This window comes from Sinocyclocheilus anshuiensis, unplaced genomic scaffold, assembly GCF_001515605.1.
Source record: "Sinocyclocheilus anshuiensis isolate Anshui unplaced genomic scaffold, SAMN03320099.WGS_v1.1 scaffold1280, whole genome shotgun sequence".
NCBI lineage: Eukaryota > Metazoa > Chordata > Actinopteri > Cypriniformes > Cyprinidae > Sinocyclocheilus > Sinocyclocheilus anshuiensis.
Genome location: NW_015546075.1, coordinates 136,432 through 160,726, shown reverse-complemented (window position 1 = coordinate 160,726; position 24,295 = coordinate 136,432). Strand labels below are relative to the sequence as shown.

General features: G+C 40.3%; 1 protein-coding gene across 3 annotated transcripts in view; it reads left to right on the top strand.

The window, feature by feature from the left end:
- LOC107699869 (brain-specific angiogenesis inhibitor 1-associated protein 2-like protein 1) overlaps positions 1 to 24,295 on the top strand; it is a 67,388-nt gene that overhangs the window by 11,485 nt on the left and 31,608 nt on the right. For 2 of the 3 annotated variants that reach the window (XR_001635506.1, XM_016501279.1), the window contains exons 4-12: positions 1,979 to 2,040; positions 3,874 to 3,945; positions 4,050 to 4,184; positions 6,761 to 6,913; positions 7,640 to 7,795; positions 7,990 to 8,110; positions 9,341 to 9,554; positions 13,737 to 13,796; positions 13,902 to 14,055. Coding sequence is in view for 2 of the 3 variants with exons in the window: in XM_016501279.1 (XP_016356765.1) it covers positions 1,979 to 2,040; positions 3,874 to 3,945; positions 4,050 to 4,184; positions 6,761 to 6,913; positions 7,640 to 7,795; positions 7,990 to 8,110; positions 9,341 to 9,554; positions 13,737 to 13,796; positions 13,902 to 14,055 (1,127 nt within the window). In the remaining variant the exon portion in view is untranslated. The remainder of the gene's footprint in view (positions 1 to 1,978; positions 2,041 to 3,873; positions 3,946 to 4,049; positions 4,185 to 6,760; positions 6,914 to 7,639; positions 7,796 to 7,989; positions 8,111 to 9,340; positions 9,555 to 13,736; positions 13,797 to 13,901; positions 14,056 to 24,295) is intronic. The other variant, XM_016501280.1, reaches the window with a different exon arrangement.

Here is a 24,295-nt window from a genome sequence, read left to right as displayed (position 1 = left end):
CGTCTTTGATAATTCACACTGCGTGATTGTCACTCGCGTGAACGAGCACCGATTTGCCTCCGATTTCGGGCATTTGTGGGCTAAAATCATGCAGTGTGAACTCGGCATTAGTACAGGAGATTTCTCATGCATTAGTGTAGTGCAGTGGTTCTCAAACCTGTCCTGGAGTACCCCCAGCCCTGCACTTTTTGTATGACTCCCTCATCTATCACACCTGATTCAACTCATCAGCTCATTAGTGGAGACTGCAAGACCTGAAGTGGGTGTGTCAGATATAGGGAGACATGCAAAATGTGCAGTGCCGGGGGTACTTCATGGAGAGGTTCGAAAACCACTGGTGTAGTGTGTAGTGTGGCGTTCACAGATCACAGTGACATGCAAATCCCCAAGCCTGTTCATTTATACCTAATTATACTTTAAAAAACACTGTTTATTGACAGTGCGCTGTACTTTTATATTATCCAAATAAATGCAGGCGTACTTGAATGACACATCATGGGAATAGTTGGGAACAGTAATTTCAGTTGTTGTTGTTGTTGTTGTAGCATGGATTTATTGTCAGAAATCATGTCTCAGGTGCTCTTGTGTAATTTTAACTTGCCATTGAAAGCATTGCCTGTCATGTCCAGGAAACCCTCTTCCTTGTCATAGGAATTCATGGCGTCAAACTGCTTAAGTGTGTTGATTACACAAAAAAGGGGTTGTATAAGAACACCTGGTGTTTTGAATAAATCAGTTCTTAAGCCTGTTCAATATTCTGACAGTTTAGTGTGTCAATGGTGAAAAAGCGCAAACTGCTGTCATGTTTGTAATGTTTTTAGTGTGCTATTTTAGTAGTACTGGTAGTACTGAATTAAAGAGTCTCTCTGATGGCACCCTCACATATTTTAAGTCAAAGATAATACAAACAAGACATAATATGGCACACAAACACATAATTATTAATTATGTTTCTGGCAGGGTGTAGCATGGCTGGCATATTTGCACATTGATATTTCTTTCATTAAATGCTGTGTTTCAAAAGTAAGGGTATTTCAAACTGGCCTATATGCAGAAATCAAGAACACAACACATGCAACAAAACTATGACTTTTCAGTAGGCTACTGTTTGATTTCCAGTTATTCATTGTAACCAACTGACTATTGTAAATTATCTGAAATAAACATCAAACATCATTCACATCCCATTTTTTTCTGTAATGGGACATATTTGTGAAACGGTATATTATTCAAGGTGGAAGATTGTAGGATAGGAAACTAATTGGATCAGGGAAAAAACAAGGGTGGCAAAGAGATTCATGAGGCAGAGTAAAAAGAAATAATGTGCATTGATGAATTTTGTGCAAGTTTGAACATGAATGTGCATTAAGTAAAATTTCATTTGCATTACAGTTTTTTGTTTGGCTTTTATACAATCAGAAGTAGATTTTACTGATACTGATCTTCTGCATTTGTAGGCACTACTGATAATCCATTTAGGCTTTCCATAATCCTTTGGAAGGGATGCGCTGTAACCTTTGTAAGGTTGTGCACTTTTTAGCAACATCTCTGCGGTTGTGAAAACACAGAGCAGGTGCTGACACTCTCAGTACAAAGATGGCATTTACTGACTCACTCCGCTGACCTTGCCATGCTAATGATGCTATTATAACTGCTAGATGAGTGATAATGCTACAGCTCACCTCTGCTTGTTTACTGAAAAGTTTGTTTTTATGAGCAGCACTATTGGAGCCCCAGCTAGATGAAATGACACTGATCATATCATACAGAGTAGGAGAAATGCATGATAAAGGTGTAGTCATAATAGGAACACGTGTACAGAAAAGTTCAAATCCAAAGTACAACTTGATACCTCTCTGAGTCTGAAGGCAACTTTGAACTGTTTGTCCAGTTGAGATGGAAACAAAACTAGAAAAGAAAAAAAAACTATGTATAAATATCAGTAATGTAGCAATAATGTTTATTTTTTTCTCCTCAGGAGTGGTGTTAATGGAGATTTCAGAAGTGCATAAGAAGGTCCAACTGGAGCTGGAGGAGTCTGTAAGTATGCAATATGGTTTAAGATATTGATGCATCACTTTTTTTTCTCACATTCCTCTCCAACTCCAGAAGAAGCTGTAGATAATAATAGGTATTCTATATGTTCCTGGATAATTCTGTATTGTTTTAATACCCTTAGTTCTTCATATAATGCATTGCCTTCTCAAGCATCAGTAACATCTTGGAGCCTTTTGTGATTTTTGAACAGGGTAATTCCCTTAAATTCAGAATTATTATTATTATTTATTGTTATTATTTTGTCTTCTGTATGTAATCTATACACAACCGTTCAAAAGTCTGGGGTCAGTAAGATTTAAAAAAAAAACCCTGATTTTAGCCCTCTTATTTAAAGCTCCATTTAAAGGGGCATGTCTTTTTGAAAACTTCATGTAAACGCCCACTGCTATGAGTGGGTAATATCTTTGAATATGAAATAAGTATTACATGTGGAACTTTTGAAAATGTTTACTGTTTTTACAATTACAGCTGTTGAGATTAACCTACAGTGAAAAGTGTTGATTATAGCGTTATATTTAGATCTGCTCCAGTCGCACGAATGGTTGCAGCAAAGAGAATTGTAGCCAATGACAGACATGTCTGTTGAGTGCACAAATGCAGTGATGTCATTGTAGTTTTTCCACTCTCACGAATACTTTTATCATAACTAACAGTGCAAACATTATGTAAATAAGAGATATGCTGTGCTGTGTAGACAGCGTCACTGGCTTGATTTACTTAATCATAAACAGCAATAAATGATTTTGAGACAGAACTGCCTCAACTGTACTGTACATGAATCATTACATATCAGAAATCACAGATTAGGTATTAGAATTAACAGTTACTTGCATGTTGGGGCATTACTGTCAGGTCCATATTTACCCGTAAAAGTCTGTTTGCAAACTAAAGCCTTTGCCAAATTGTGATTGATTTACCAAAGAATCCACAGTGAAATGTTGATCTAATTCTGCAGGGGCAGTCTTTCATCACACTATTACGTCATATTGAGACAAAATCCGAAACAAGCCATTTTGGCAGCTTGGTTTCAATAATAGCTGTTTTTGGACCAACGAGGAAGTTTTGAGTTCTGAAACTTACAGGATGTTTTTATAGTAATGACCTCTTACATTTTAAATAGATTAAATTTGCATTTCACAATAGTACTATTTTTACTGTATTTCTGGTCACGTAAATTCAGCCTTGGAGAGCATAAGAGAATACTTTCAAAAACATAAAAAAATAAATAAATCTTACTGACCCCAAACGTTTGAAAGGTAGTGTATAAATATGTTAAGTAGCTTTCATGAGAGCAGTACTAAAAATACAAAATGCAATTTTTATGAAATAAACATCTTCAAGGAATATTTTAATCTATGAGCAGAACTGTAGCAGGCAATACTATTGGAGAACAATTTTAGGACATAAGATTTATGAGTATTTGTAATTTCAAACATTTTTGTAGTCACTTGATATTGAAGCTACAACATAAACGCTGACATTATAAATCGTGTAATAATATTTTGCCTTCGGGGTAGTGTGTGTGCTGAACTTATCTGAGGTATGTGACTGGATTGAGGGCTGACCCTCTGTTCTCTTGACTTTCAGAGCATTTCTTCCTTCCCAAACCATTTTTTATCAGATGATCTTAGGTATTCAGACTCACAATGTTATGAATATTTAACCACCTAAGCTGATAAGATAACCCTTTTTGTTGGAATTCTCTACATCACGTTATCGTTGTTGTAGAATTAGTGAGTGACTTCATGCAATTTCACTGTTTATTGATTTGTATCGTTCTGTGGTGATTTATCTCCATTACCATTGTTGCTACAGTTCAAGAGGTTCCACAGAGAGCTCATCACTGAACTGGAAAGGAAAACTGATATGGATATCAAGTACATGAATGTAAGTATCGCATGTTTTTCTCTTCATCAATCAAGCAACACGTCCTATTCCCTCACCTGTGCAAGCAGGGACATCTGATTTGTATGGTATTACAATCCCTCTAGGCCACTTTCAAAAGATACCAGTCAGAACACAAACTGAAGCAAGACTTCTTGGACAAATCACAGGCTGACCTGAAGAAACTGCGCAGGAAAAGTCAAGGGAAGCATTCGTCTAAGTATGAAAGCAAAGAAAATGAGGTGAGGGTTTGAAATCTGAAATCTGTCTATCTGGAAGTCTTTTCTGTCTGATAATTTAAGCGAATACGTAAAAGAACTGTTCAGTTTGTAGTACTACATTTTGGGAGAAAGTTAGCAATTAGCAGAAAAAATGCATTTTGGAGCCATTGTTTCCCTCTGTAATTTCATCTGGGTTTTTAGTTTAATTTTACTTGAACTGTCATACACATTTTCTCAACATGAATTACACAGTCATACCTCAGTCATGAATTTTAATAGTGCTGTGTGCACTAAGTTGCTAACAAAGTTGTTTAAAGTAGCGATGAAACGGAAGTAGTGACAGATCTTTTCTTTCGTATTGTGACACATATCTGAGTGTAATGGATTATCGAAAAAGAAAAAATAGGGATAGGGCTTATAGGACTTAAATAGGCAGGGATTTTGTTCTATGCATTGGCTGTTGATTGGATTTTGAGATGTGGGTGTTGCACTCAAAAGTGAAGGCAGATGAATCTCCACATATTTTAATTAAACATTATGCTGTGAGATAAACCATGAGATTTATTAATGAGATTAAAAATTAAGTTAAAAAACTTTAATGAAGACTACAACTATCTCAAGGATGTGTTTACATGCTTGACAAGTCAATCATTATAGTCCTTGTATAGCAACATATTAAAAAAGAAAAAAAAAAGTCACTTCAACATTCATGTTTGAGGTTTGACAGTCTGTAATTTATTTTGTAGGGCATAATGTGGAAAATTTTTGCAAGTGAAGTCGTGGCCTAATGGTTAGAGAGTTGGACTCGTAACCCAAAGGTTGCGGGTTCGAGTCTCATACCGGCAGGGGTTGTAGGTGGGGGGAGTGAATGTACAGCACTCTCTTCCACCTTCAATACAACGACTGAGGTGCCCTTGAGCAAGGCACCGAACCCCCAACTGCTCCCCGGGCGCCGCAGCAAAAAAATGGCTGCCCACTGTGTGTTCACGGTGTGTGTGTGTTCACTGCTGTGTGTGTGCACTTTGGATGGGTTAAATGCAGAGCACTAATTCCAAGTATGGGTCACCATACTTGGCCACATGTCACTTCACTTTCGTCGTCACGTCACTAAATCCAAACCTGCTATTCTAAAAGCTATTAGAAGCCATCACAAAGGGTTGGCTCTACATGACAGATGAGAACATCTCTATTCAATTTAGTTTCTGGCTCAATATCAGGAACATGATTTGACACTTGCACTAAATCTATTGTGGTAGATTTTAATAGTGAGTTTTAATAGCTCAACATTCACCATTTTGTTCCTCCTTTCAAAGGCACATTGTTTCTTTGAAAAGTTAGCAATGGAAACATTTTTATGTAATGCATTTGCTTCTAAGTTTATTTTCAGTCTTGTTTTGAGACTGATGTCTGAAAGAAAATTGAACTGAGGCTTAGATGCTTAGTTTAACAAAGCATCACCCACAATGTGTAAATTCTTTTCACTGAACCAAACATTCACAATAAAACGCTTTTCAGTCATTGTGTGATTTGTGTTTGCTTTGAAAATCACAATGAGTCTGAAATTAACTTAAAATTGCCCTTGTAAACACAGTATCAAACTTAAAATAATCATTTTGGATTGAAGCCATAGCCATGTGGGCAAGTGCTCTGACATATGGTGTGGTTTCTTTATTCAGGCAAACTGAGTTTGAGCCCCGGATTGAAGTGCTTTCCCAGTCCAGTTGCCCTCTCTCTTTTGCCACGATTTTCTGTTTGTCCTTTTACTGTCCTATGTAAAATTAAGGCACAAAAGCGCAAAAACTTTTTGGGTGGAGGGCAAATGAAGTACATATATGAAAACTTGTTTCCCCTCATGTAATTATCTATATTTTGGGTTTATGAAATGGGCTGAAATATCATCCAAAGACATGCCAGGTCATGTCCCTGACAAAATCCACCAAATAAAAACTTCATATAGCCATGAAGTCATAACATATGTTCGTAATGCACTGCTGTCATAAAAGCCACTGAGAGAAAATACTTGTGTAGGTCTTTCTTGTCCAGGCATGATCTGCAAATAAAAAAAAATAAAAAAAATCAGAAACCAACTCCAAGGAAACAAGCAATGTTCACGGTCACTATGACAACTTGCACAGAACTATAATAGTGAGGGGAATCCTGTGAAGAAGAACAGAGCTCTGTTACTCGTGTCATTTTCACAGGTCTGCTGGGTAACAACTCTGTTCTATAAAAGCAATGAACCTCAGTCTGGAACAGACTTACTCACGAGAAAATTACTGCATTAGCATAAGGTGATATGACTTTGTGGAATTAAATATGTTGATATGTCTCATTTTGTTAAATGAGTCTGGAACAGACTTACTCACGAGAAAATTACTGCATTAGCATAAGGTGATATGACTTTGTGGAATTAAATATGTTGATATGTCTTATGACAATATATCATATAAATATGATGTTTTGTTTGTGTTTCTCAATAATGTCTGTCCCAGAAAGGTGTATTTTAAGCAAGAAATCAAGAATAAATCTGTCCCTTTTTAGCTGAAACTATGAGAGTGTCATGTGATGCCATATCTTATGATCATTATCATCTTTAGTGTATGGAGACCATCTCATCCCGGCAGACAGACATGCAGAGGTTTATTGCAGAAGGATTTAAGGAAGCTCTGCTGGAAGAGAAAAGGAGGTTCTGCTTCCTAGTGGACAAACACTGTGCCTTCACCTATCAGCTAACAGCCTTCCACGACAAGGTAAACCACTGAAAATATTCAGCTTTCTTATTCAATAAATATTAAACTCACTGATGTTCCAATTAATGCAGTCAGACTTGGGATCTACAAGAAATCAGAAGTAGTGGTGCATGTACAATACTGTTAAACAGTATGGAGTTGACAAGATTTTTTAATGTATTTGAAAGAAGTCTCGTATGCTCACCATGGCTGCATTTATTTGGTCAGAAATACAGTAAAAATAGTAATATTGTGAAATATTACAATTGAAAATAACTGTTTTAATATATAAAACATTTAAAATGTTAAAATATTTTAAAGATATTTTGAAAAATGTAAAATATAATTTATTCCAGTGATGGCAGTGCTGAATTTTCAGCAGCCATTACCCCAGTTTTCAGTGTCATATGATCCTTCAGAATTTATTCTAATATGTTGATTTGGTGCTCTAAAAATATTGCTGATTGTTATCAATGATGAAAACAGTTGTGCTGTTTTAATATTTTTGTGGAAACCATGATATATTATTTGAAAAATAGGAAGTTCAAAAGAACATTTATTTGATATAGAAATCTTTTGTAACATTACTTTTACTGTAACTGTAATTTTTTTAATTAATTTAATGCATCCTTACTGAATAAAAGTATTAATAAAAAAAAAAAATAATAATAATACTGACCTTTTGAATGGTAGTGTACCTTGTTTTGCCTTTCTTCCTTTGAGCTGTTTTTGCACTTTCCCCCACAGACCAAGGAAATGCTGACCGTCAAACTGCCCAGCTGGCAAGATAAGTGTACCGATGCCACCAGGGTGCCCGACACAGTGATATCCATGATTGAGGGTCTGCGGACTCCAATGTCAGTCATACCAGAGTCCTCACCTACGTTGGAGCACAGTGACAGGGTTAGTCTTACACCGAAGAGAATGTATCACCATTAACATATGAGTATGTGTAAATGCACATTTTTTGTTTGAGAGCAACGTGAAATTCACTTGTTTAACCAGAACATCAAATTATTTAGTTTTGTTCACTTTGTGTTGAAAAAAGGCACACTGACTTTAAGGTCTCTGTGTTGTTGCATTTTTTTTCTATTCAGACCAATTCCGGTTCTATTGTTCCACCACCGGCCCCATCACTCAAAGCCCACACAAGCCCACTGGCCAGCATGTTCTCCCAGGACGTTCCCAAAAACCCCATCTCATCAGAGCAGTACTCAGGCAAGCTGATGGCTCCTTCACACTTCATTTCTTCTGCTCTCAACAATCAAGTGTGCTACTCTTTAGCCGCTTTTCCACCGAAATTACCTGGAACAATTTGTCCCAGGAACTTTTTTCCCCCCAGACCTGCTGCTCTCTGCGTTTCCATCGCGGTCTAAAGTACTGAGAAGATTAGGCAAATAGTCTGGTGACGTAGGTCTGCACGCGTTTCTCAATACCAAGTACGCAAATTTCGGCCTTGCATCCTCGGTAGTTCGGACTTCGTGAGTTCGACTCGGGAGTGTGAACTCCCGCGGATGGGACGACGCAAGTCCGGTAATACGTCCAGCAACGTACTTGATAACGTCAGTCAGCTCGCCTTGGCTACTGCAATTTTCCTCACTGTATTTACAATAAGAAGAAATATGATATCAAACACCACTGCTTCTTTTCGTTTTCATTTAAACATATTAATAGCCGCAGAAATGTAGTTCAGGGACGTAGCCTACATTACAATAAAACAAAATATTATATTGCCTCTTTTCATTTTCATTTTAACATATTAATAGATTAACAGAATAAACACCAAAGATTACCTGTTAGATTTACCCAAAACGAATTATATCTTATGTTTAACCACTATGGAGACATCAGAGCCAGCGGCAAATGTCAGAAGGACTAGCCGAGTTGAGGCTGCTCTTGTCGGGAAACATGAGCACTGAGTGCCAGGTGATCGCGTGGAGCTCACGTCAGCGTAGCACATTTTCAAATAGGCGCCGTCTTTATAAATAAACCGCAGATTTGAGTTTTAAACAACTACATTCTCGCCTGAAATACTTTTAAAACTACATTTCGTGACACAATAACAGTAATATTTAAAAAAATTATGCGAATATATGGTGGTTGAAATCACAATGCTGCGTGAACTCAACCAATCAGCATGTTCAGCGCCCAAGTCCCGCCCCCGAAAGTTCCAGACCTTTGAAAAAGTACTACCTCGTGAGCAGGGACTTTCTGAGGGGCAAATTTTTACCTGGAACTTTATTTAGATCCTGGTTCCTGCGGTGGAAACATACCGAGTACCAGCCCAAAGTCCCTAGTTCCTGGGGAAAGTTCCTGCGGTGGAAACGGGGCTTTTGTGTTGATGAGGCACTCCTTGAAATGTTGCTGTGATTACTACTATAGCTGATTACTGCCACGAAATATCTTTCATTAATGTCACATAAATTGCGCTTGCTTTGAAATCTACAGATCAAGACAGCCTAGACGGAAACGGCTTGTCTAGGTCTGCGTCTGTGTCTAGTGGCATGGATGTGGTGAAGAAGACCAGGGTGCAAACAATCTTCCCCCATACAGCAGGGAATAATGAGACCCTGCTGAGCTTTGATGATGGAGACATCATAACACTGCTTATCCAAGAGGAGCGGGATGGATGGCTGTACGGAGAACTAGAACATACTGGACAGTAAGTGAACCATCATATAGAACTGCTCGTTTTTCATCCTTAAAGGGATAGTTCACCCAAAAATGAAAGTTATTGCTTCATTGACTCACCCTCATGATGTTCCAAACCTGCATGACTTACTTTGTTCTGTGGAACATTAAAATATAAAAATTAATTAAATAAAAAAATTTTTTTCAAAGCTGCAGTCCGTAACTTTTTTTGGTTAAAAATGATCCGAAATCAATATTTGAGCAAGTACATAACCAGCCAGTGTTCGAAACTATTGCCTTACTTTAGCCCGATTCACAACGGTCAGCTTATAATAATGTTTTCTAATTTGAGTGGTACGGGTAGGTTTTCGCGGGAAATTCGAGCATGCAGCTGCTTCATTACGTCACTTCTGTAAACATAAAGAAGTTGTCCCTGCTACTATAGGCTATCACATTTGAGGATCCTGCAGGTGGCTGATCGTTTATAGCCTTTTCTCACAGCAGCTGGAATAATTAAATGTATCATTTTGATGGCGGATTGTAATCCAGAAAGGATTGTGTTTATGAAACACATATGAATGAAATGAAATTAAGTTTTAAATGTGCTTCTGATTACAGATAGCCTGGGATTACACAAGATTTGTATTTTAAAGACAACCAGTTCTAAGGGAGCATAATTTGCTTTTTGGGTTAAAAGAATTTCTTAATAGGAAATTCGAGTGGTATGACGAGATTAGACTGTACAGAAATCTACTTGCTTATACACACTTTACTCATTGTCACGCAATGCTGATGTTGTTAACATTAACAATTTGAGAATAAAGTATAACAATAATAATTTGCATGGTTTGATGTGATATGAGCTCATTTAGATTAAATCACCATTGGTAGCGCGATTTATTGTAATGCTTTTTTCCTCAGTTGGTCAGAACAAACGTCGCAGACTTGTTACTTGTTCAGATGACAATATCCGGTGAAAATGCTTATTTCAGTCTTTATATTCTAAGACGTAGGCTAGAATCTGTGAGTGCAAAGTACAATATCCACACTGGTGCGGTGACTGACTGCCACACATACTCCTCAAAACATTACATTCATCCGCGCTGGAGCCGTGCCGCCGCACAACCCACGCAAGGAAGATAATTCCGCACAGCTGCAATTCCAGGTTTTCAAACAGAGATGGCAACAAAGAGGCAAAACTTATGTACTGCAGCTTTAAGAATGTCTCAGTATTAGGGCTGGGCAAGTTAACGCGTTATCGTGTTAACGCATTAATTGATTAATGCCGACAATTATTTTAGCGAGCGTTAACACAGTTTTTTATTATTATGAAAGCCGTTGCTCACTGGCTCTGAATACACATACAGACAAACCATGGGTCACAGGAGGGGTGGGAAGTTGATCAGTACTGTCTTGGGATGGATGTCATCATGCGTCTCAACCAATGAGAGCATTTGGGGTGGGCCTAAGACTGCAGCAGCGCTCACATGAAGCACTCACGACTTCACAAGTGGGAACTAGGAAGTTTCCTATAGCACGTGAAGGCAGCAGAGAAGCGCTCTCGCTCAGCACAGTGGAGTGTCGTTTTGTTAACTTTGTGGTTTATTATTTTGAGTCATTTGGGACACGGTAACACACACGGCCCTCTCACAACATATTGCTTTACAGATCTATCACTTTTGCCGCTCAGAAATGTTCACGCAATCATGCTGCACGTATCAGAAGTTCCGCGCTCCGCTCACACTACATGCGTACTGCACCCGAGCCCAAGTGAACCGCGCTCTGGCCCTCCTCTTCCAACCAAGCCAGAGCCGGCTAAATGAACCGCGGCACGGAGCGATCACACTACTCAAACGAACCGGGCTTTGGGGATCAGATGCGCTCGGGCACAGTTCAAAACGCCTAGTGTGATACACCCTTATTCTCCTGCATCCCGCACACATGAGTCTCTACCCACCCGCACCCGCACTCGCCCATCAAGTGTTGTCCCGTGTTATGATCGAGGCTCTGGACTCTGAGCATAACTTGTTTTTCTACAACAAAGTATAAAATATTTTCTATAAAAACGTTAATGCCCTGGCAGTGTCAAATAGCTTTGGTTTTATATTTAATTAGTTTACATTAATGTTATAAGTTGAGATTTACAAGAAATATTTTAACTGCTTCTATGTAAAAGGAATACTGCTGTAAAAAAAGCAACTTATTTGTTTAAAGTGTTTGCAAAACATATAATATAATATAATTATAATATATTACTTTCATTGCATTTTCTTTTTGTAAATACAATGAAAGTAATTATGGTCCAGTGTTTTTTGGACCCCATTGACTTATATGGACAAAAACAGTTGAAACATTCTTCAAAATTTCATCTTTTGTGTTCTGGAGAAGAAAGTAAGTCTTAGAGGCTTGGAACAACATGAGGGACATTGAGGACACTGCAGTGTCATACATTATCTTGTCCTTGCTGCCCTTTGACTTGAATGTTAGCAACATCAGCTTTCTTGAGCTGGAAAGACTGGTTCCATTCTTCTTTTCGTTAGATTTACTTTCCTAATTTGCAAACTTTGGTGAGACGTGTTCAACATGTCAGGCATGTTAGAGGTGCTTCTTTACGTCACTGAGAGGAAACAAACATACTGCTGCATAAGCCTTTGCATGGCAGTAGGCTTATTTTTTGGACCTAAATTCATTGTAAATTGCACAAAACAAAAGTGGTGCCTTCATTTAGACATGATGAGGGGTGTCTGTCCTCCTCTTATCACTGTCTTTTATTTCCAACTGAAAGGTATATTTACATTGTTCTCTTGACCTGGAAATGTGTTGAGCTGGCACTGTTAGAGCGAGTTTGAGTAAGGAATTATTTGTAAATGAAAATGTAGATAAATGCTTTCAATGAAAGATCTTTCACGACAGACTTCTCTCAAAATCCAATCAATAGCCAATGCATAGAACCAAATCCTTGCCTATTTAAGTAATATAAACAAAACGTTGAAATGGGTTCAGCTCACACAAGAGTCGTTTAAGCTGATTTTCAGTACTAGCATGAAACTTCATATGAATTTAATTTTATTTCTGCTTTTAGTAGTTTAAAAAAAATTTGAAATCAAAATTTACCATATTTAGTTTGTTAGAACACATTACTAGTCTTGTGGTGAAGAACTAATTGGTGCAAGTTCATCCACAGAAAAAAATAAATTGCAATATTTAGTAAAAATCTGAAAAATTGCTTCCCCTCTGGAATGGCATTTCTCCTCTGATGTCAGTTTGACGGCTTGGGCGGAACATCCCTAACCATTCTCCTCCAACCATCAGTCTGCTGCGAACTAGAAATGGCAAAGATGTGCACTAAAATTCAACCCCGTTCTCTATTTTATTGTTTTTATTCTAATTCAATACTCAGAAATACGTATGAAGTACATACTAAAGTAAAGCGGGTTGTAACTTTTTGTTCACCCAGACATTAGTAACAAACATGAGCAAAACTGTTATGCTGTGCAGCTCTGCTTTATCATAAAAACTCAGCCCATAATAAATGTCATTTATGTGCAACTAAATTTGTTAAACTGTTCATCATTACTGAAGAGCTGAATTTCAGTTAATTTGATTAGTTAAATTATCACATTGTTTTTCTTTACATTTTTGTTAATGACAGTTTTTGTGATTACATTTGGTGACACTAGTGGGATATAAATCAAAAACATCATTTTAAAGCTAACAGGTGCATGTATTCTTTATATTAATATTTATATTTAATCATTCATCCATAGCAACATACAAACGGGAGGTCAAATTATCGTACTGCTGTGAAGGCATCTGTGTCTGTGATTTGTGTGGTCTTATTTGTTTTGCATATTTTAATGAGCAGCTTTGCCATTTCAGAGGTCCAAAGTCCAAAGATTTTCCCTCAATACCCATTATGCTGTCACCACTATTTTGAGAAGTGAAAATGTCTTAATGCACTGACGCACTCTTGAAGGCTCAGTTCAAAGTTATGCACAGCTGGCGGTGTGACAGTTCCAAAGCAACCAAAACCAAATGTACTCTTCATACTACGTGGTGTTTCACTTTACATTTGTGCCAATACAGTGGTTTTTGAATAGTCAAACCGTGGTTGAATCAAAAAGCCTTTTAATGCATATGGAAATTGAGCTGGTACCCATTTTATTAGAAAATCATGATACACATTATGGATATTTTTTGTTTGTAATTACAGACGGGGCTGGTTTCCCTCATCTTATTGCCGGGCTTACAATGACCCAGTGATCGCAAACAGGTGAGTCTGTATTTGAGTGAAAATGATGGGATTTCTGCTGAAACTAACAATGTTTATCCATCCATTAACAAAACAGTATGACATCAATTTATGTATTTTGTTCAGCAGAGTTGAGAGCCCATTGCGCAGCCAGAGTGTGACTGATCCAGAGCAGCCAGAGGAAGACGAGGAGGAACCCGTGCTGCTGCCCCCGCCTGACTACAGTGACTCATCCAGGGACAGACCCATCAAGCCCTCCACCCCCTCTCCACAGAACACGGTAAACACACTGCGCTGGCGAATAGGAAAGCTAAGTGCAAAGTTAGTTGGAAAAGCAGCCAATTTCTGTAAAGAGAGATGGAGAGGAGTAGCTGGGCCTCTTATCCTTTTGTGGTTGAAATGAGGTAGGCAAAGTCATTGGTGTATTCTGGGAGGGAGTCCCCTGATCGGATCAGGTTTCCTTCTAGGGTGAAAATGAAACCTCTGTTACTGCACAGAGGCTGCACGTAGAAAATACACACAGAACAGTTTGAAGATGAGTGCAACACTGTGGCTTTATAAAATATTTAACTTGGCTGGGAACAAAAAAACAAACAAAAGACATTTATAAGATTACAAAAGATGTCTTCAAATAAATATTGTTCTTTTGAAAATTCTATTTGTCAAAAAATGAATCAGTTTCCACAAAAATATTAAGCAGCACAGCTGTTGATTGAACAGCTGATTGATAAGAAATGTTGCTTGAGCCCCAATTTGGCATATTAAAAAAAATAATAATAATAAAAATAAATGCAGTCTTGGTGAGGTTCAGAGACTTTCAAAAAATTATATATATATATAAACAATTTGTAAAATAAATATTTAAGACTGCACAATTTCTAAGTCACTAATAATAAAAAATAAGTTTGTGACACTCATCGTGTGAACTCTTTGTATATAGTGTAGATGTTCTACCATTGAAGCTTAAGATGCTCTTTGGATGATCTCAAATCATGCTGGAGAACATGATCATCAGGTTTTACACAAACTTTGTTTTTTTGTTGTTTTTTTTGTTTTTTAGTTTATGCAGCATGAGAGCTGCTGTTGTTAAAGTAAAAGGGCTTCAAACATATACTAAGATATTCTGAAATTCATGTTATAGAAAATAATGCAAATATATGTTATATAATGTAAAATTATCTAAAGTATTTTCACTAGTAGTCTCTTTTGGACCTTTTGGACTTTAAATTGTACAAATTAGATCTACATAAGTGGCAATAACCACAAAAGGATACATTATAAGACCTGCAATAATGTAACCTCTGTTCTTTGCCAGGGGGCTTAGGGAGGGGTAGATGAATGCTCTGCATTACTGTCATTGTGAAAAATAAAAAGACATCTGAAAAATGCTCCCTACCTGGTTTTCTCATTGTGAGGGAGAGCGGAGACAAATAGAGCTGTACTATATCAGCCGATGTCAGACTGAATCTGAGTATCTGGTAGGGGTGGGCGCTATACCGGTAACGTGACAACTGGTATTATGTTGTTCCATGATATGGAATTTGCTATACCGTGGATACCGTTATATATTCATGAATTCAAATTTTGCATTTATATTGTTTTGTTCAATTTGGTACACTTTGCAAATTTTAACACAAATAACGATTGAGAGTCAAGGCTGAACGTTTTTGTCCTCTGTGTGCAACGCCGTACTACACAGGCATTAGTAATCAAACACATAGAGCAGGGTTCCTCAATTAGTTTTCGCCGAGGGCCGAATTCTGCCAACGATACGAAGCCAAGGGCCACTGACCTATATATATATATATATATATATAAAAGTTATTATTATTACTATTATATTATTGTTGCTTTTGTTAAAATAATCAAAAGATGGTCACAAGATAAATATTCAGATTTTTTCCCCCAGTAGTCTGTTTTATTCAAACAATTATGAACATTTTTGCATTTAGATACAGAAGAACTTTGCCTGTTGAATGTTAAAAACAAATGAACAAACAAAAAATCTGGATTTCCATGTCTGCCATGCAAATCAACTGTTCCTGCTCATCTCCAGACTGGATCTCTTCTCTCCACTTTCCCTAATTGCAGATTCATTTATTAGATCTGTCAGCATTAATATTTTTATACTTAGATTTTTTGGGGGGATCAAACTGTAACACCATGTGTCCCAACCAGACGTGATGCGACGCGATAAAAAGTATCTTTTCCATGTAGTTTTTGTCCTAACCACCCACGACAGCAACACGTGACAATAAGCGACACTGAATTCTATTTTAGAAATGGTTTTTATTTTCTGCGACATCGCGGGAGAAACAACACAAAATATGATAGTGATAATCTCAGGTAATGATTATGTGCTTTATTCAGTGTTAAAAGTGTCTAAAATGAGTTTGAATATTATTTTACGTGATCTTTATAGCCATAGTGAAAGTAACAATAGATATTTTACCTCAGATCTTGAAAATAAATATTCATTTGAGTTTGAATATTATTTTACATGATCTTTATAGCCATAGTGAAAGCAACAATAGCTATTTTACCTCAGATCTTGAAAATGAATTAGGCTAAAGCAAACTTGCGTTAAAATTGTGAACTCACTGCGAACCAACATCCATAACAAAGATGGTATCACTCACTCACTCACTCACTCACTCAAAACTTTTCAGTCCATTCACATTTGAATCATCTATTTTCAGTGTCCACTTTTCTTTACTTCACACTTGCCATGTTTTTGCTGTCACATCGTATATATACACTGGATGCGACAAAGCATTGCAAATCATTTGAACTTTGTGTCAGCACGTCATAAATAGAACGAGTCAGCAGTTTTCTGTGGGGGATTTGTTGCACCGTGCTGCATCCAGTGTAGACAGTATCCCTGATTATAATAAGTTGAGTTCTATTGTAGTTTGTTGCATCGCACCACGCCGCTCGCGTCCGGTGTAGACACGATGTAAGTTAATGTCGCTTTCTGATGCTGCGTTTGAATTTTCATGCCACATTATTTGAAATTAGCGCAGGCCAAACATTTTTCTCTCCTATTGCCGCCTATTGAGGAACCCTGACATAGAGCATCGTAACAGACCAAATTAATAGAGCGCAAATCGCCTACTCCAGTGGTTCCCAAACCGGGGAGCAAGGGATAGTGTGTACAGTCAGCAGATTATTTTGCAAAAGAAACCTCTGCAGGGTGATAAAGACTACACTGCGTAATTTTCCCGCTTATCATGCGGCCACTTGCCTGATAAGTAAATAATTGAGCGCAAAATATTAATTTGACATATTTTAATTACCTTAACATGACTCTCAGTACCCGCTTGAGCGCTCCGTTATCAGTTGTAGCAGTTGTGGTTGTATCAATAACAGACCACTAGATGGCGCGATTGAAGAATCAGAGTTGTATTGCAGGGAGCCATGTAGAAATATAAATGAACGATGTGGTTCTGCTCTAAGCATGAAAGTTACAAGTTTGTGAAAGGACTTCCAATGCCAGGTAAACATAAAGCAGATGATGAGTATACTAAAGATTCACAAATGCCAAAACAACGTGTCTACACCAGACGCGAGCGGCGCGATGTGACAAAAGCAAATAGAACCGTTAAATTACTGACGTAACCCTGGTTCTCTGATAACATGAAGTGAGGTATCTCACTATGGGAACGCCTCAAGCGTGACCGATCGCGGAAGCACCAATAACACCACGTCTGCCAACTATGGCAGACCAATCGCTGCACTGATCAGGGAGTCCCGCCTCCCTGTATATAAACCGCAGCTACCTGCCGTTTCGTCATACTCCGCATATCTCTTCTCCGTGCAGTAAAGGCAAGGAAGGCAATGTTTATGAGATACCTCACTTCATGTTATCAGAGAACCGGGGTTATGTCAGTAACCTAACGTTCTCTTTCTAACATTCGTTCGGTATCTCACTATGGGAAATAGACTACTCCCGTATTGCCGATATGCTGACGAAGCAGACTAAAGAAAGAGTAGGTTATTATCTGAGTCATAACTCCCGACGGAGGTGAAAACAGAATAATATGAGGAATTCGCCCCTTAATAACTTGCATTATTCACCCTGACTACTCATTCCCAGGACTGTGTGGGCAAGAGAGGGTTCTGTCACATCCAGTCTATAGAAACGAGCAAATGTGTGCGGAGAAGACCAGCTGGCTGCCGCGCGAATTTCTTGAATAGAAATGCCTCTAAACAGAGCCCAGGATGTAGCCATACCTATAGTAGAGTGTGCTCGTAATCCTATTGGGGGCTCTATATTCGCATTGTTGTAACATAACACGATAGCCTCCACCACCCAGTGGGAAAGGCATTGACGGGAGATTATTGCGTTGATGTAAGAGTCAGCCCACGAGACAAATAGTTGATTGCTCTTACGAAGTGTGCGGGTTCTCTGAACATACGTATACAGAGCATGAACTGGACATAAACTGTGTAACCTCTCCTCCTCTGGGGATGAAAAAGGTGGTGGATCAAAAGCTAGCAGGTCCACTGATTGAACTGCACCAGCGTGATCAAACATTTTAAGCACAAACACCGGGTTAGGTCTAAAAGTTACTTTTCAACCCCCGGAGCCAACATCATACATGAGGAGTGAACTGATAAAGCATGTAGCTCACTCACCCTTTTTGCTGTAGTGAGAGCAAGTAACAGAGCCATCTTAAAAGTGAGCAGCTTCAAGGCAATGTTATCAATGGGTTCGAAAGGGGCTTTTGAGAGCGCGTTCAGAACTACGGAAAACTCCCAAGGCGGGACCAGCGGCTTCGATACTGGGTGTAGCCTACGTGCCCCTCTCATAAATCGACAGACGAGAGGGTGTTGGCCAGTAGTACCCACGTTAAGACCAACATGACATGCCGAGATAGCGGACAGATAAACCTTAACTGCAGAGAAGGCTCTGCCCTTATCCAGAAGGTCCTGTAGGAAGCACAGCACATCCGAAACTGAACACAAGAAAGGAACAATGTTTCTATCTGCACACCATCCCTCAAACCCCCTCCATTTGAGATCATATAAAGAACGTGTTGAGGCAGCCCTCGCATTCTGAACTGTCTCTATCACTTTCGGAGGTAACCCAGCTGCATTCAGATTTAGCCTCTCACGGGCCAGGCCCAGAGAGCTAGTTTCTGAGGGGAGGGGTGAAAAATTCCCCCCGTGCTTGTGAGAGGAGATCCCTGCGTGCTGGTAACGGCCATGGCTGGTCATAGAGCAGTTGCACAATCTCCGCAACCCACAGTCTCCCCAGCCAGTATAGCGCGATCAGAATCATTACATGTTTGCATTGCCAAACCCTCCGTAGTGTCGGCTCAATCAGGCTCAACAGAGGGAACGCGTACAGTAACACGCCTGGCCACTCGTGGGCTGGAGCATCCACACCCAACAGTGCATCGTCGCCGGCCAGAGAGAAGAACAGGAGACATTGCGCGTCTTCGCGCGATGCGAAGAGATCTACAGCGGCTCAGCCGAATCTCTGCCACACCATGAGGATCACTTGGGGGTGGAGTCTCCACTCCCCGTACAGAGGATTCCCTCTGGACCGTAAATCTGCTCCCCTGTTCATTATTCCTGGAACATGTGTCACGCGTAACGACAGAAGGGTCCTGCTGCTCCACATAATCAGTTCTTTCGCTAACAAGTGAAGCTTGTGAGAACGAACTCCTCCCTGCCGATTTATGTAGGCTATCACCATTGTATTGTCCTTCCTGACCAATACATGATGATTCTTGAGAAAATGCACAAAATTTCTCAGAGCTAGTAACACTTAGTAGTTCTAGAAAATTTATGTGCTTCTCTCTCAGTGCGGGAGACCAAACTCCTCTCACTGTTCTGCCCTCGAACACCGCCCCCCAGCCCGTGAGAGATGCATTTGTCGTCACTACTTTCCTTAACATAACAGGACCCAGAGGGCATCCTGTCCTGAGAAAAGACAGGGCTCTCCAATGACGAAGAGCGCTCATGCATTCTGGTGAGATGCGCACTCTGGGGTGAATGCCCTGTGACGCTGTCCAGATCTGAAAATCCCTCATTCGCAGCAGTCCCAGGGGAACCACTGACACTGTCGAGGCCATCAGACCCAGTAGCCGAAGACACATTCTGAAAGAGACTGATCTCCCTCGTTGAAAAAGGGAGAGGCAGCTGTGAAATGTCTTGATGCGATCCTCTGATAGGAAAGCTCGAAACATCACTGAATTCAACCTGAGACCCAAGTAGACTATTTCCTGTGCAGGAGTTAGAGAACTCTTCATCTGGTTTATCTTGAAACCTATCTCTCCAGATGTGTCACTAGTGTGTACTGTGACGAGTGGGGCGGGGCCGAGAGCCGTGGGAACGGAGCGAGGCCGGTGGAGTAAATGATAATGCACGACACCTGCGCCACTCACAGGTCTCGAGTCCCATGTAGGAGCTCTGGAAGGATAAAAGGAGGAGTGACGACAGTGCAAGACGAGAGAGGACCAGGCCTGGACTTTATTTTGTGTTTTGGTTCTGTTTGTGCGTGGCAGTCATCCGTGAGGGGCTGTCGCGCTATTTTGTGTTTGTTTATTTTATTATTATATTATGTTTGAATGTTCGCCGGTTCCCGCCTCCTTCTTCCCAAACTACAAACTGCGTTACATTGGTGCCGAAACCCAGGAGGAAGGAGGGACACACTGCCAGAGATCCCTCGCTGGGGCAGTCTGCCGCCATGGACGCTCAAGGCAGTGGGCTGGAGTGAGTTGCCGGGGGGGCGGACGAACTCGCTGCTGGCCGCCTGGACTGTGGAGGGACGGCTGCCGTCCGTGAGGGAGCGGAGGAGTCGCCGCCGTTCGCCTGAGGCCGGAGCCTGCTGCCGTCCGCCCTGATGGGGAGGAGCAGGGAACGGGGGACTCCTGCCGGCTGCCCGAACCCGGAGGAGCCGTCGCCGTCCATGGGGCGGCGGAGGAGTGTCGGGCCGTCCACCGAGGGCTATCCAGTGGCGCCACCAGGCATCAATAGGGGCATCTAAAAACTCCACCTTCTCTTTGTCAGAGAGGCCTGACAAACCCAGCCATAGCGATCTCTCTCCCACAACCGGTAAGCCCATACTCTGACTGCAGATTTGAACTGCTACGCGGGACGTGCACAGGTTTAAAACTGCAATGACACATCTCCTCCCAGAGCGCTGGGTTGGGAGATCTGGAGTCCAGCTGACGCCCCATCTCCTCAAATAACTCTGCTTGATAGGCAGTAAGGAGGGACGTCGCATTCAAAGCACAAACGGCCAGTGCAGATGATTTATAGATCTTTTGAAAAACAGGCGGCGAAGCGCTCTGTTTTCCCTGGCAGTGAGGCTCCGGTTGAAGAGAGCGCTGCCCTGCGACTTGGATGCAAATGATTAGCCACAGATGATTCAACAGGGGGAGGATCCCCAAATCCTCCATTCCCTGAACATCCAGCTTTGAGAAGCCCTTGACGGGCACACAGTGGGGAAAAAGGCTTGTCCCAAAACCTCTTCATTTCAGTCACACAAGTCGGGACGGCTGGAATAAACTGCCTCTCTGAGGGAGACGTGACTGGAGTCTCTTTCCATCATACAAATCTCTTTCAGTCCCCTGACCTGCCGGTTGGGATGGCCAGTCGATCGACAGTCTAGCCACGGCCCTGCGACAGATCTCGAGTAGATCCATGTTTGTCTGTACAGGGGAGGGTGAACTCCCATCCTGTGCACTCGGTGGATGCGACTGATTTGGGGGAAGAATAGCATCTTCATCATCGTCATCCTCATCCTTGAGGATGGCCGACAATACTTCGTCCTCATCATCTTCCTCTCCCGCTAACGGTTCTTCGAACAGCGGGGGAAGGACGGGTGACACCCTCTCCATCATCTCTCCCCACAAGCTGCTGGCCTGCGGACAATCCATCTGTTCCTCTCTGGGTTGAGCAGAGAGGCATGGGTCCGACTTCCCAGCTACTGCCACACGGAGTCTCCGCTCTCAGGTTTTAGCTGAGAACTTTGTGCAGTGAGGACAGCCCTCGGGGTTGGACAGAGCTGCCTGAGCGTGTTTATCACCCAAACAGGAGATGCAGAGGCCGTGTGAATACTTCGCAGAAATCCACATTCCACAAGCACACGGATGGGAAGGAAGACCTTTTCCTCCTGGGCTCTCCGGCTCTTTCGCAGTGGCACTGCACTCTCTTCGTACGGTAAGCCCACCACAACGTGACAACTAGTACGGAGCTGTGCTGCGATAGAGAGCTCTCCTTTTCCTTCTTTTTGGTGCGTGGTGTGCGCCCCCAAAAACTTGGAAAATAAATTGAAAACTTAGAGCAGAAAACTCGCCCTGACGCTTTAGTTATCTCACTCTAAGTGAAGTCACTCAACAAACGTTAGGAATGTATTGCGTTTGGGACGTTACCTTGCGGCTCCGTCTGTAAACTGTTAAGCAAATAATTCCCAAAGTCTGCTGAGCCAGCTTCCGAAAATCTTCATGGGGAAGAGAGCGAGAAAGACGAAACGGCAGGTAGCTGCGGTTTATATACAGGGAGGCGGGACTCCCTGATCGCTGCAGCGATTGGTCTGCCATAGTTGGCAGACGTGGTGTTATTGGTGCTTCCGCGATCGGTCACGCCTGAGGCGTTCCCATAGTGAGATACCAAACGAATGTTAGAAAGAGAACCAGTGATGTTCTCTGCTGTGGATGTGGCGCGACGCGACACGACAAATCCATGACAGTAAACTGATGATTTCTATTTCTGACGAACTCCAGCGCTCTGACACAAAGAACAATTTCAAATATTCTTAAGAGAATCATGAAAAAATAGTTTCCTCAAAATGTGACGTGACACTGAAGACTGGAGTAATGATGCTGAAAATGCAGCTTTGATCACAGGAATACAGTAGCCTATATGTTAAAACATTCAAATAGATAATTTAAATTGACAATATTTCACAATATTACAGTTTACTGTTTTTTTTTATTTTTTATTCTTTATTTATTAAACATTTTTGATTTTTATAACTTTTTACAGCAGAGCCGAGATCTGTCCATATACATTAAAAAACAACAACAACAACAACCGGGGGGTTACAATACAATGTTACAAAACAATATTAGCGGGATAACAAGTACATCTCAAGATTTCAATAGGCTTGATAAAGTATCAATAAGGTCCAACCAAAATAGTATTGTCTTTCTGGTGGCACCATGTATTTTGGCTGTGGTACACTCCAAAAGGGCAATGTCCAGCAAGTATGACATCCACGTCAATCTAACTGGGGTAAATGGATCCAACCACAATATTAAAATAACCTTTTTGGCAGCAGTAAGTGCAGCAAACAGAATCCTTTTTTGATTGACAGACAATGACAGCAACGAATCATCCAGCAAAAGAAAAAGCAGTGGGTCCTTTTGGATCTGAGTCTTCAGAAGATCCGACAGTAAGTCCTGTACCAAGGACCAGAGCAGCACAATTCGGGAACAGTCCCAGACTATGTATATATGTACCTTGACTTGAGCTATTACACAGGTGACAGAAGGGGTCAGACTTTCTTTTCATTTTATATAATAAACAGGGAGTGGCATATGCCTTATAGATTAACTTATAATGAATCATTTGGTGAGCTGGGTTTTTAGAGGTAGCAAAACAATTTCCCCAGAAATTGTCCCAGTCAATCACGGTGTTAAGTTCTCTTTCCCAGAAACCCTCAGTCGGAATGTTTGAATACTGTTGTACCACAAGTGATTTATAAATTATACTCGCAACACCTCTAGAAGCCATACTAGAATCTATCCAATTTACCATAGAATGAGGAGATATTTTAATCGACCAGGGTACACCGTAAGCTTTCAGTGCAGATCTTAATCTTAAGTACAGGAAAAAGGAGAATCCTGGGAGAGAGAACTCATTGAAAGGACTTGAGCCCATAATCATTGTACAGGTCTTTTAACCCTCATGTGGTGTTCGGGTCCTTTTTGCTCTGAAAAAAATTTATTTTTCCCGAAAATACTAGTTAATGTTATCGCATTGGACTGAAATTTGGTGACTTTGTTCACAAAGGGTATAACTACTTCTAAAATTTTTTTTTATCATTTTCATACTTTTCTGGAGGAGATTTTTCACCTTGTTACACCCGTGTTGTTACAGAGCAAAAAGGACCCGGCCTCAAACAAATGCTTATAAATCACTCATTATGCTATATTATCAACAAAGATTGGATTCAATCTTTTTGTCAACTTCTTATCTTTCATTTAGGACTGGTTTTGTATTTATATTTGCTTCTGATTAATCGTAGGCCTCAATTCACTTTGAATGGCTGGACATTTTTGACCGGGAACACCACAAGTGTGACTTTGTGCCATTTTGTACAAAATAAAAGCCTTTCAAAACAAACTCCCTGATTAAACATTAAAGTACAGTAGTGCGATAAACAGTGCAAATTTTCATCGGTTTTTATTTAATATTGTGAAAATTATTCATAAATAATGCTTTTTTCATTCAAAAAATGAGGTGTCTACTCTCAGATAAATGAGGCCTACGTTTAATCAGAA